Below are 12,372 nucleotides of genomic sequence, written 5' to 3'. Positions count from 1 at the left end.
GTGCTGTGCCCGGCACCCCGACCCTCCGGCACCGCCGCTCTGGGGTTGTTTGGGGGCTGCTTCCCCACTGAAACCTCTGCCTCTCCCCGTGTCTTCAACGCAGGCAGCTCTGCTTCTGAGAGGCAGCCGTGCGGGGTGAGGTGGTTGCAGGGTGTGTTTCTTCTAGGAGTGCTGAAGCTCCGGTTTTGACTGGGAAGGGTCTTCAGCATATACCTGGGGGCTTTTTTTTTATTATTATTATTTTTATCCAAAATATAGTAAGAAAAGAGGCTGGACAAAGAATTGGTGTGCTTTGAGCTCATTGGCAGTTCTTGTTTCGTTGTTCACTGTTATTTTATACTTGCACCACTCACCACGAGACTTCCATGCTTACATTGCCTGGCTGTGCTCAGTCTGGGGCACAGAAACACTGAGAGCAGAGTGACCTGTGCTGCTGGCTGAGCTATCTCCTGCTGTTCCTCCCACTGTGAAGCTGGATGGAGAGTGCTGTCCCTTCAGCTTGCTCTGCCAGGGTCTGCAGGAAGATGCTCTGGACCTCTTCATTGTAACTGTCAAGGCTGTGAAACGCTGCATGTTTTAACTGCTTATTTTTAACCCAGATTCATTTCCATGCTTTCAGCTGCATCATTCCATCAGCTACAGGGTGAGGAGGTATGATTTAGGGCAGGGACTTTCCAGCTTCACTGGTGAGAAAATACAGAGCTCTCTGCTTTGCTGTCACTGACCCCCATTGGCGGCCTGGGGACTGTGGGCAGGGAATCTCTATCCTATCAATACCAAGAGGCTGCTATGAAGGCTCAGGGAAATGCCTTGCCTAGCCCTTGGAGCTGGTGGGGCAGAGTGGCAGCCTTGCTGCTTGCTACCAGTTTTGCTTCACGTTCAGGACTTCTTGTTCTTTGTCATTGCCGCTGTGCTCACAGAGCGGTCAGCCCACTGCTTCCTTTAGTGTCCCATTAGCATAGAGTCAGCCCTCTATTATTTCAGCTTTCCCTCTGTGATGAAGCCACAGCTTTTCTGCCTAATCATGCTGAAGTCCCTTGCCTCATCTGGCACCATGCGCTGACGTCCTGAAAGCAGCGAGAAATGTTCAAAGCCCCTGTGACTCAGGCAGCTGAGCCCTTGTCATCCAGTGCAGCATGGAGGCCCCGACCTGCGCAGGGAGCAGCTGCTTGCTTGTGCCCTGGGCCGAGGCCCTGGCTGGGCCCCAGCTCTTGGTTTGGTGCCTGCTGCCTCTATGGCTGCCTGCCTTGCCACTGCATGGCTTGTGAGCCCCCTGCCTTGCAGGGCTGTGTGATTAAAGGGTCACTTTGGGATGCAGTGCCCTTCTCGCAGTTTCTCTCTTTGGTGTGGAGTTGAAAGTCACAGCTGTTCAATGGAAGTGAACAGCCTCAGCATACAAGCAATCCCTGGATGCAGGTGGAATTTGCTGACACATCCAAACCGCATCTGGTTTCTTCCTGATGTCTCTCCTTGACCGGAGTGGCCAAATGCAAACTTTGGTAACTTGCAGTCTGCTCTGAGTAGAGGAGGAATTGCTCATTGTCCCACACCTTTGGTTTTGCACCCAGAAGAGGACAGCTGTCCCATGGGCGTTCCTGGGGCAGCTGATCTGTCTCTAAGCCTCATTGTCCTTGCACATTTGTTTTCATGGCTGGCAGCAGCATCCCATCCTCTTCTCCTGGAGCTTACTGGTGGCCTGATGTGTTTATGTATGGTGTTACGCAACCCCATGCTGAGTTTGGGGCTGCTTGTTTTTTGGAGCTCACCTAAATGAGAGTGATGTTGGAACATGAGTTTGCATCTTGTTGCTGGGCATACCAGGAGCTCAGGCACGCACAGTAAATCACAGTGCTTGATTTTGTTGAAAGCTTTAATGTTTTTAAGCTGAATAGGTCCTTATGAAAGTGGTATTGGCTTTAAATCCTGTTTGTGTTGTATCGTAGTTAACTCTCTTGTTCAGGCATTAATGGAATGCTATAAAGCTTCAAGTGAGGGATGTGGTGTGACCTCAGATCTCCCTTATAAAAAAACTTGATCCTTTCTGACTGTAAAGAGCAGGCTGAAAGCGTGGCTTAGAAAATAACACCAGATCACACATATCTGACTTTGTTTCCTTTCCACTCCTGTGACTTTTGGATGCGTGAGGCTGACAGCACATTATCAGGTCAGCTCACAGCCCATGCATTTGCAAGCTCTTGTTATTTTAAGTGTGTCACCACAGCTGAGTTTAAAATAACCTTCCTGCTTAAACTCACGTGTCGGAGGCTCGCTTTGCGCCTGGGCTCTTTGGGGCTCATCTTTTCTCTAGAAGCAGCTCTGCTAGGAGCCCAACAAGGATAGGGCTGGAGAAGCTCTGCTCCACTGCTGCCTCTCGGTGGGGCACACGGGGCCAGGGCACGTGGTGGTCCCTGCAGTGTGTGAGTCGTCAGGGCCGTGGCTGTACTCCAGCTGACGTCCCGAGCAGGCTGTGTGGTAATAAAAGGTGCTAGCTGAATAACTGTGAGCAGGTGCAGCTCTACAGTCACCGTAATGTGACAACCTTGGCCTCTTTATTTATTGTGTGTCAATAAGCCCAAGCCAAAAATCATTAATTACCAGTGATGATGTTTGGGTTGGATTTCCAGCCCTGCCGCTTCACCCTGGGAGCAGAGCAGGGCTTTTCCCAGCTCATGTTTCCACAATAAAACTTCCAAATGTTGTTGTACTGCTGTTGTGAGTGCCAGTGGGGACTGCTGTCCTTTGACCTTCCTGGCCAGACCCCTGCCAGAGGCACAGGTGAGTGAAACAGTAAAGGGGAAACCTCACTGAAGGGTGCCCAGCAGTGACGTGGTGGCTGTCTGGAGCCACAGGGCTGTGGCAGCTGCTGTCCTGTGGTGTCCACTGCCTGGCACCTGAGAGTGCTTGCATTCCTTCTGCTTCTTCTGGACGTTCACTAGATGCCTCACTGAGCTGTCTCTAAGGTCACCCAAAGTGGAGGAATTTTGGGGAGACACTCAATGCCCATTGCTTGGGCGTTGTTTCTGGGCCCAGCAAGCCTCTTCCCTATCAGGTTGATGCAATCTCCTTGTCCTGCAGCTGGTGTACCACCGTGTATAAGCCTCTGGTGCGCTCCAAGTCCCTTGTTACAGCTCTATCAGGACAAATCACTTTTATTTTTATAGTGAGATGAGGCGGGCATAGCTGCAAAGCCTGGAGGGATGAAGCACAGGTGGCTCCCGCTGGGTGGTCACGCATGGCCAAGCTGCCAGCAAGGCATGGTGACCTGTCAGTAAGAGTCCCTTTCAGGCCAGGACACTGGGGATGCCTCCGTTAACCTCTTGATATTTTAATTTTAGGATTTCATATCTGTTTTCCTGGTGCGCTGGGGTTGCTTTGGGGTTTGAGTGTGCTTGTTTGGCTGGGCGTGCAGGTGCCAAGCTGAGACACTTGTTTACTGGGGGAACTCGAGCCAAGCGGATGGCAGCATGTGAGCACGGCCTCCTTGCCCTGTGCTAATCGCCGTGAATGTCACAACACGGCCGGGCTGCTCGCTGCACACTGATCCGGTGGCACGGCACGACCCAGTTCTGGAGGGCGCGTGCGGCTCCTGCAGGAGTGTTTTGGTGAGTAGTGGTGTGTCCGTGGGGCCAGAACAAAGCATCTCCAGGTTAGCAGGATCCTGGTGGTGCCCCTGCTGCCTTCTGAAGGTGGCATAGCTCGCCCACAGCTCTGAGCATGAAGTGGAACTGAGGCTTTCTGTACATCCTGACAGGGTAGTGGCTCCTGTAAGGTCCTGTGCAGGATGTTTCCATCTCCTACAGCATCTGGTAAGGATGCTGTTGGCCTGATCTGAGCATGTATGGGAAATTGGGAGTCTGTGCAGGGTAGGGGGGAGCCTGGCCCAGCCCTTTGGTGGACCCAAACTGCTCTCATGGTGCTGCAGAGCAGCACTTCTGGTCTGGGAGCTACATTTCAAGTGCTGCAGCCCACGCTTGATTTTCAGGTGACAAAGGAGTATGTGCATTGCAAGAAAATGAAGGGAGTGGGGGGATGGTTAATGCCCTGCTTACCTTTCACTACTTTTTTTTTTGGTGTGTTTTTCATTAAGCTTGAAAGCAATTTCTTATCATGGCTGTATCCAGGGGCCCTCCAGGCATGAGGTAAAGCAAGGCAAATATCTGGCACGTGTTTTGTTTTCTCTCTCTTCTCCCCAGGCAAAAGACTCATACAGGTGCAGTGCAATTGTTTGAGGAGGATTTAGGGCACCAAGTGCTGTGCAGCATTCTGGTCTGCTGGCTGCTCCGAGAGACTTTTCTGTAGGGTCATGATTAAAAAGAATGCATGTGTGGTGCAGGCAGTCTGTGCCTGGCACAGGTGATGGTGTTGCAAGAGCCCTGTGTTTTGTGTTTGCAGCCTTCTCACTCCTGGGCTCTTTCTTTAGAGTTACCAAAGCAAGAAACTTATTCATTGTCAAAGTGAAGGCTGAGGTTCTCGGTAAACTGTGACCTTGGGAGCTGGAGCCTTAAGGAAAGGAGAAAAACAAGAAACATTTGGGGGTTGCTTTGAAGCCAGGAGAGCTGCCTTGCCTTGCCAGGCTAGCGCTGGCAGCAAGGGCAACCTTTGCTTTCACAAAGTCAAAGCTTTTGTGTGCACAGGACTTTTCCCAGGGCCCTTTGTAAGTTGTCCTTCCTGGCATCTCACTTGACACCAGAGGACAACTCTTTCTTTGCTGTGGTCTGATCCAGAGACCTTTGGGAAGACTTGGCAGAAGGAGAGACAAGGATTTTGATGCCACTTGGTGCCCTCCTGGCAGCGGATTTGGGCCTGGCACTTTAAGCCCAGTGGTGGAGAGACATCCTGTAAGAGGCCAGCTTTGCTGTGGCAGAGCTGTGGGGTAAGGAGGAAAGCAGGCGCGCTGCTCAAGTCACTGTGTTTCATGTAGTCGTCTTGTTTCAGGCCAGTGAAGGTGCTGCAGTAGATTACAGATTTGCTCTTGCCTCGTGCTATGGCTCTACATGGCCTCAGCAGGACCACGACGCAATAACCTGGGCCCCAGACAGGAGGAGAGCTTTGGCCTCAGGACAGACACCCTTCCAGCAGAGCGACAACGACAGCGCAGAGTGTGGTGCTTCGCCCCTCAGCAGCAGGCGAAACCCATCTGGACTTTAGAGGGGCAGCATGTGAATGCCCACCAGGATCTCAGCCCGCCACCCTCAGGGATCCCTTTGCAACAATCATGCTTCTTGTACCCGCCAGCACCGTGCCCATCGCATCCCATTGAAAGCTCCCAGCCCTGCCCAGAGCTGTGTGGGAGCGCGCTGCTCTACCAGCGCTCCTGCCTGAGAGCCAAACCCTACCGCTTTCCTTTCCGGAGCCCCCAGGACACCAGCTGTGCCCCAGGAAGGGCAATGTCTTCCTTGCTGATGGAGCCGTGCCTGCCACCTGTGCTGCCTGAGGAGGGTGCAGGGTCTGGGCTGAAAGGCTCTGCCCTCAGTTTAGGCTCAGCTTGCCCTCCGCAGGCTTCCAGCTCCTGCAGACCAGCGCTCCACAGCAACTCCTTCCTACAGCCAAGCAATGCTAAAGTGCCTTTGCTGCAGTCGCCAGAAATGAAGAAGCTGAAGAACACCACCGGTTTTCCCACCATCTCATGGCCACGCTCCAGGGCTGATGGAGACTGCTTTCCCCGCAGCCCTGCAGTGCAAAGCAGTGACTGGGAACAAACCTCTGTCTCCTCCCTGACCCTCGTGCCCAGCAGTGTGACCCTGAGGAATGAGCGGTGCTCTTGGCCAGTGGGGGACACTGAGAGAAAAGCACACAGCTTGTGTGAGGCAGAGCCCAAGATCAGCCTCACGGCAACTGCGCAGCAGCTGGTCGGACAGACTGCCACCTGCAATGGCTTCGGACACGAAGTTAAAAGCTCTGGCCTTAGGAATGCAGGTGGCTTGTCCAACAGGGACAGATCAGGGCATCGCACCATAGCACACCTCACTCCAGAGGAAACCATTGCTCCCCCAAACTTGGAGATGGGCAGCCATCATCTTAATGGTAACTCAAGCCTTATAGGCACCGATGGTGCTGTCGTCTGCACTAAACGGATCAGCGTTCATCTCCTGGCCTCCCGTGCCAGCTCTCCCGACCACAACTCCAACTGCCGGCTCATGAACACGCTGACCCTGCCTGGCAGTGAGCAGGGAACCAGAGCAGAGCCACAGCAGCTTGCTGCCATCTCTGAAGTGGCCACTCAGATGTCCAGCATCCAGCTGGAGAAAAAGGAGAAGTGTGCTCACGTGGTGCTCTCAGAAAAGCCTGAGTGAGTAGAGCGTGGGGAATGGGAGAGGCTTTGGGGAGGTAGGGTTGGACTGGCTTTCTTCTGGTTTTGTGTTGGAAAAGGCTATACTTAGGGCAGTGCAGGGGTGACTGTGTCTGTGAACAAACCCATGTGAAACATCACGTTGCAGGAGGAGCCTTTCTTCAATCCCAGGTCACACAGACCCTTGGTGGCTCTGAGCCCTCATCTCCTTTTTCAGCCACCGCGTGGAAATGTGGTGGGGCACTGCTTGTCAGGCTCTGCATGTGTTTTGGGTGAAGGTTGCTGTCAGGCCAGCTCCAACAAAGCTTTCCCTGGGCAAAAGTGTGCATTCCTAAAAGAACTTGGCATCAGTGTAGGACAAGGAGAATATGGAGCAGCACTGTGGGCTTCTAGGTGTTTTGGGCTTAGAAAGTATTTACCACTCTCTAATGTGACGTCTTTTATCTCAGTGTTGCTGCTGGGGAGTCACTGCTGGAGCTGAGCCATCCCCAGGACGATGTGGAGGAAGAACTTCCTGGTGGCCTGGATGAGAGCTGCAGTCTGGAGGAGGAAGAGAACAGTGAGTGCCCATTCCCCAGGGAGAGCTGAGCTCTGCCCGTTGGTGTGTGCAGGGGCTGTCTGGGAGTGAGGTGTGTGCACAGCAGGAAAGCTGTGACTGAACACTATTTTACATTCTTGCTGTCATTTTGACTTAGAGATTGTGTGGAAGCCAAAATCAATCTAGCAGCAAGGAGGAATTGTGGAGGTTCCTTTGGGGAATGGAGTAGGGTTTAAACTTGCCCAGCTCCAGTCTGTATGAAGGGCTGTTGGCTCCACTTCTGCCCCACTCTTCATAGTGGGTTAGTGGGTGAAATTTAGGATTCAGGAACTTGGAGCAGCTGTGAAGGGTCTGTCCACAGAACCGTTTGTTTTTTCTCTTCCCTCCTACAGGTGACTCGGATGCTTCCTCCGTCACTGGCATGTCATCTAATGACTCTGTGGCTCTTGTATCCAGGTTAGTAGCTCTAAATAATGCACTGCAGCTTGGCATTTTTGTCTTCTTGGTGGCAGAAGAGAGCTGTAGCATGTGAGGGAACAGAGTGAAGATGGCAGCCAGCTTCCCAACCAGAATTAACTTCCTGAAGACCAAAGCTACAGACAGCAGCCTGTAGAGTGCTGAGAGTGCATCCACCACAGCAAAGCAGGGGTCTTAATTTCACTGCCACGGCAGTTGCTGGGTTAGGTTTATTGGATTACACTGTGATCTTGCAGTGTCATTGCTGTGCAGATGAAGCAGAGTGGAGGCATCCTGGGCCCAGAGACTGCAAACAGCTTGTGGGGTCTTGTGTCTCAGAACTGCATCCTAGAAACAAGACCCACAGCCTGGGTTTTTCTTTAGCTTTTGGAAAGAGGTTTCTTTGGATGTGGTTTGGGATGGCCTGTGGTCATCTGAGTCCTGCTTCTGATTCCTGGCAGACCTTTGTGGGATCTGTCCTTGGCCATGCTACAGTGCTGCCCTTTGCAACTGTGGTGGAGGAGATAAAGAAATACTAATGTGCTGACTTCTTTTGCTTCTCCTTCATCCTTACTTCCTTCACTGCATGCAGTCAGAGCTCCAGCACTGGGCAGTCCTTCACCTTCTTCCAGAAGTCACTGCACCCACACCTGCTACCAAACTCCCACCAATGATGCCTCATGCATTCCAGCCCTCGCCTCTGCAACATTCGTTACATACTCTACTTTTAGCATCATCGTGCCTCCTCTCTGGAAGCATTCAAGGCCAGCCTGGATGGGCCTTTGAGCAACCTGGTCTAGTGGGAGGTGTCCCTGCCTATAGCAGGGGGTTGGAACTAGATGATCTTAAGGGTTCCTTCCAACCCAAACCGTGATACGCATATGTAGCAATAGATGTGTTTATTATTGCTGTGCTTTCTCTCAGAAAAGTGCTTTTTCTAGGGTTTGACATGGTAAGATGTATGTACATTCAATAAAACTCCACCTTTCTCCCTTTAAAAATGCTAAAGCCAAGAGAGTTATGACAACTTAAAGGTGTCTGTGTTACAATCTCTAGCCCATGTTCCTGTGGACCAGGTTATAGGGTTTGTTGTGTAACAAACTCCCTGCAAAACACAGGAGGAGATAATGCTTGGCACGCTTATTTGTTGCAAACTCCACCCCTTGTCTCTGCAAACTGGTTACTGGCTTTCACACCCACTGCTTGTACCACATTACAGTGATGCAAATTCCTGATAGCAGGATCAAGGCTCCTTCTGGTGCCATCTGATCTGCTGTGGACTAAAACCAGATTTGTGCCAAGGTATTACAATCTATGTGATTTATTGCTGCTTAATAAACTTTTAATTACCAATTCTGGTATTGAAAAAAATGACTGTATAGAAATAAACACTTATAAAACACTCCAGCTTCCCTCCAGGCTGCTCTCTTCCTTTCTCTAATCTCTAGCCCCACTGTTGCATTTTGTCTTCAGTGAGGCAAGGGGCAGTGCAGGACACTCTCATCAATGTGATGTGGCTCCATTTTGTCTGTTGTTTCCAGTTTCTTGCACTGTTGATTCATTTGTAGGTTCCTTGACTGTCAGTGGTCCTTTTGGGGTCATAACCTCCTCCTAAGGACTCTCTTCTTGTTTCCTGCCTGGCAGGCAGTTTTTGCCCTCGTCTCCTGTCTGTGGCATTATTGTCCCCTTGTCACTGCATTTACTGCCCTCCTTTAAATACATTTTTGCAAAGGCACCAGAAGCTCATTTCATTGCTTTGTGGCAATTACGGACAGTCCGGTCTCTGAGCACACGTATGCGTTTATGGATGTTGAGATGTAAGCCAGCCTCTGTGTGACTGCACATGTAGGTGCTCCCCATGCTGTTCTCACCTTTATCCAGATGCCTCCTGCTTTGTCTCTCTTAGGAAATGCCTCGAGTGCCTGGCCCAGCCCACTGAGGATCAGGAGAAAGTGCTCAAACCCGCTCTTGTCTGCAGTTTATTCCCTAATGTGCCTCCAACCATCTACTTCAGTACTCACGATGAGAGAGGTGAGCTGGGATGTGTTGCCATGCCATATTCCAGCACCCTGGATCTCCTCTGGCCGTTGTGTCTTCTGTTGCATGCTTGTTCTGCAAAGAGGATTACATACCCTCCCTGCAGGCCTAGTGGCTGTGCAGCAGAGCATAGGAAGTGCTGTATCTAATCAAGATATTGTGTTTGGTTTCTTTTTGTCCTTCACTTTTTGTCGTCTTAGTGGAAAAGCTGCCTTGGGAGCAGAGGAAGCTGCTGCGATGGAAAATGTGCACGGTCACACCGAATATCGTGAAGCAAACCATTAGCAGATCTCACTTCAGAGTCAGCAAAAGTAAGTTGTGGGAGGCTGGCATCATCTGATACATCGTGTCCTCCCTCGCCTCTAGCTCGTGGGCGTGAGAAGGCAGACTGCCTGTGAAGAGCAGAACAGGAGTGATATAGGCACTGCAGGATGCTGTGTTCCTGCTTCTGCCTGTCCAGCCTGCAATATATGAACTTTTGGAGTCCGGGCAGAGCCCAGTCTCCCTCTTGGCTTGTCAGTAGTATGAACCAGAAGGATGTCTTCCTTGCCCATCTGGGGCAGTATGTGGGGCAGCAGAGCTGCCTTTTGGCTTGCTTAGCCTGTGCCTCTAGGTGGTGCTGGCACTCCGAGGCGTCTAACGTTCTTCTAGCGCCTGCACCAGCACCACCATCCCTTGTCCCCACGTACTGAAGAAGAAACTGTCCTTCACTCTGGCTGTATCTGGGGAATTCACTGAGTTGGTATCTTGCTACTGGAAAGACGTGTAGGGGAGGGCTGGGGACACACTGAGCGTTCGCAGTTGTGATCCATACTCTGGCATATGATCTCCTAATGGTATTAACAGGGCTTTTCTGTGTATCAGGAGACCTCTGCTCAGTTCATTTTGAGGCTGTAATGAGACATGTAGGGCAGACCAAAGCATAGAATATCTTGCAATCCTACACATCCCTCTGCAGGGCAGAGCTGATTAGCTAACTGCTTCGCTCTCCTGCTGGAAAACAGGAAGGTAAGGGTGTTTGGGGATTAAATGTTTCTCTCACTCTCTCTCTGCCCAGATCCTTGCACCAGTCCTTGTGGGCAGATGACGCCCCCCCCGGTTAACTGGATCCCTCTCACAGCCCTTGGCTTGGCAGTTTTGCAGTGCTAGTGTGACTACTTTGTGCTTTTGCTGTGCACTATCCCTGCACCCTTCTACTAGCTCCAGGAAAGGGAGGGGATGTTTTTGGGTTGAGAGGGTGTTGTGGGTGGCAGGGTACTCAGTCATGGGCTATTGTTTTTCCTGTAGAAAGCAATGACTGGCTGGGTTGTTGGGGCCACCACATGAAGTCCCCCGGCTTCAGAGCCATCAGGGAGCACCAGAAGGTAAGAGATGTTTTGTGCTGACTTCCTTTATGTGTGTGGAGAGTGTGCTGGGAGCAGTTTGGGTGCCTTCCCCTCAGGGCCAGGTGTTCACTGTGCAAGCTGTCCTTGTGGTGTCCCTTTAGCTGTGTGGCAGCTGGTATTTCTGTTCTGCGAGATGAGCACAAGAGGCAGGCACACATGGGAACTGGGTGAACATCTCTGCTGTGAGCATGAATCCTGTACAGACCAAGGCTGTAGTTAAGCTGTCTTCACTTGTGGCTTTGTCTAACCACAGTTATTGTCGTTCCAAGTAATCCTTCCACTGACAGAGTTGAGCCAGTGCTGGGTTCGGAGAGGGTGTATTCCCTGGCCAGGGAGCAATGTGGAGAGGCAGGAGCATCTCACAGGATCTGGGTTCCTTTTCAGCTAAACCACTTCCCTGGTTCATTTCAAATTGGGAGAAAGGACCGTCTGTGGCGCAACCTGTTGAAGATGCAGACTCGTTGTGGGAAGAAGGAGTTTAATTTCTTCCCCCAGTCCTTCATCCTGCCCCAAGACATCAAATTACTCAGGAAAGCGTGGGAGGAAGGAGCTAGCCGCCAGAAATGGATTGTGAAACCAGTAAGGGAAAAGCAGCACTTGGCATCCTATCTCAGCGTAGCTGCAAGGAGAAGATCTGATCCATTCTTGTTTGTTTTGCAGCCAGCATCAGCAAGGGGCATTGGCATCCAGGTTATCCACAAATGGAGCCAGCTACCCAAAAGGAGGCCACTGCTGGTACAGAGGTGAGCAAAAGAAAGCAAAGTTGACAGGTAGCCTGGAACCTCCTACTGTCTTGTTTCAGACCAGATCTGGGCAGTTGTCACTACCCAGCAAAGCAGAAGCATCTGGTTTGTGTCTGGACACCTCTACAGGCTGAGCACAATGGTGCCGCTGGAAGTGTGGCTCTGTCAGCTGTAGCTGGGTTTACAGGGATGCTGCTATTTCTCTGTAAGGTTTTAAGGTTTTGGGTATAAACTGTGGGAGAGCTTTCCTGGCTCTCATTTTGACTGCATTACACTTAGATTGGAAATGCTATGCAAAAGGGTTCCACCCGCTCTCCAAGTTGATTCCTGTTTTTGCCTTCTGAGGTGGGGCCAAGAGGTGCTCTTGCATGCAGAAATGGTAACTCTGCCGGTGCTTGCTTCTTTTGCAGATATCTGCACAAACCCTACCTCATTGATGGGAGGAAATTCGACCTGAGGATTTACGTGTATGTCACTTGTTACGATCCCCTCAGGGTCTACCTGTTCAAGGATGGATTGGTTCGCTTCGCTAGCTGCAAGTAGGTTGTACAACAGTGGTACAGGGGATCTTCTTCGATCAGCCGCTCGTGGCTTTGGCAGCCACCTCGGCTTGGGCAGGAGGCAGTCACACTGTGTATGGTGATGGATGCTCAGAGCTCTAGCTTGCTTGCTCAAGAAGCAGTCTTGAAATGCACAGGTTCACTGCAGGTGAAAGGAAATGTGAAAGGATGTTTTGTTCATCCACCTTTTCCAAGTCAAGATCAGCTCAGAGTGAAGCATTGCTTGAAATGTGCAGTCTGTGCTTCAAGTGGATGCCCTGGAAATTTAAATGCTTCATCCAGTTTTGACTGTATTGTCTTGTGCTGCTGTAGTACCATCACTGCTTTTGCCTGGTGATGCTCTGGTCTTTTTTTTTTTTTTATG

General features: G+C 51.1%; 1 protein-coding gene across 2 annotated transcripts; it reads left to right on the top strand.

Moving 5' to 3' along the window:
- Positions 1–3,613: 3,613 nt before the first annotated feature.
- On the top strand, positions 3,614–12,358 carry LOC100539357 (tubulin polyglutamylase TTLL4). 2 transcript variants are annotated; one of them, XM_010713622.3, is made up of 9 exons: positions 3,619–6,289; positions 6,739–6,848; positions 7,220–7,283; positions 9,190–9,314; positions 9,521–9,631; positions 10,608–10,684; positions 11,090–11,284; positions 11,366–11,448; positions 11,859–12,358. In XM_010713622.3, the coding sequence occupies exons 1-9, from the start codon at positions 4,995–4,997 to the stop codon at positions 11,989–11,991; spliced, it is 2,193 nt and encodes a 730-aa protein (XP_010711924.1). In that variant the 5' UTR covers positions 3,619–4,994; the 3' UTR covers positions 11,992–12,358. The 2 variants fall into 2 exon arrangements, with proteins under 2 accessions (XP_010711925.1, XP_010711924.1); XM_010713623.3 differs by lacking the exons at positions 10,608–10,684; positions 11,090–11,284; positions 11,366–11,448; positions 11,859–12,358 and adding an exon at positions 10,185–10,272 and having other exon boundaries at positions 3,614–6,289.
- Positions 12,359–12,372: the final 14 nt, after the last annotated feature.

The sequence above is a fragment of the Meleagris gallopavo genome, chromosome 7 (assembly GCF_000146605.3).
Source record: "Meleagris gallopavo isolate NT-WF06-2002-E0010 breed Aviagen turkey brand Nicholas breeding stock chromosome 7, Turkey_5.1, whole genome shotgun sequence".
NCBI classification, from domain to species: domain Eukaryota; kingdom Metazoa; phylum Chordata; class Aves; order Galliformes; family Phasianidae; genus Meleagris; species Meleagris gallopavo.
Note: the sequence above shows the minus strand (reverse complement) of the source record. Positions and strands in the feature narration are given on the sequence as shown.

Excerpts from the sequence above, each read along its gene's own strand:
- LOC100539357 (XM_010713622.3), top strand. The coding sequence starts at position 4,995 with ATGGCCTCAGCAGGACCACGACGCAATAACCTGGGCCCCAGACAGGAG. Across the intron at positions 7,284-9,189 it reads TCTGTGGCTCTTGTATCCAG|GAAATGCCTCGAGTGCCTGG; the intron begins GTTAGTAGCTCT and ends TGTCTCTCTTAG. Across the intron at positions 9,632-10,607 it reads TCACTTCAGAGTCAGCAAAA|AAAGCAATGACTGGCTGGGT; the intron begins GTAAGTTGTGGG and ends TTTTTCCTGTAG.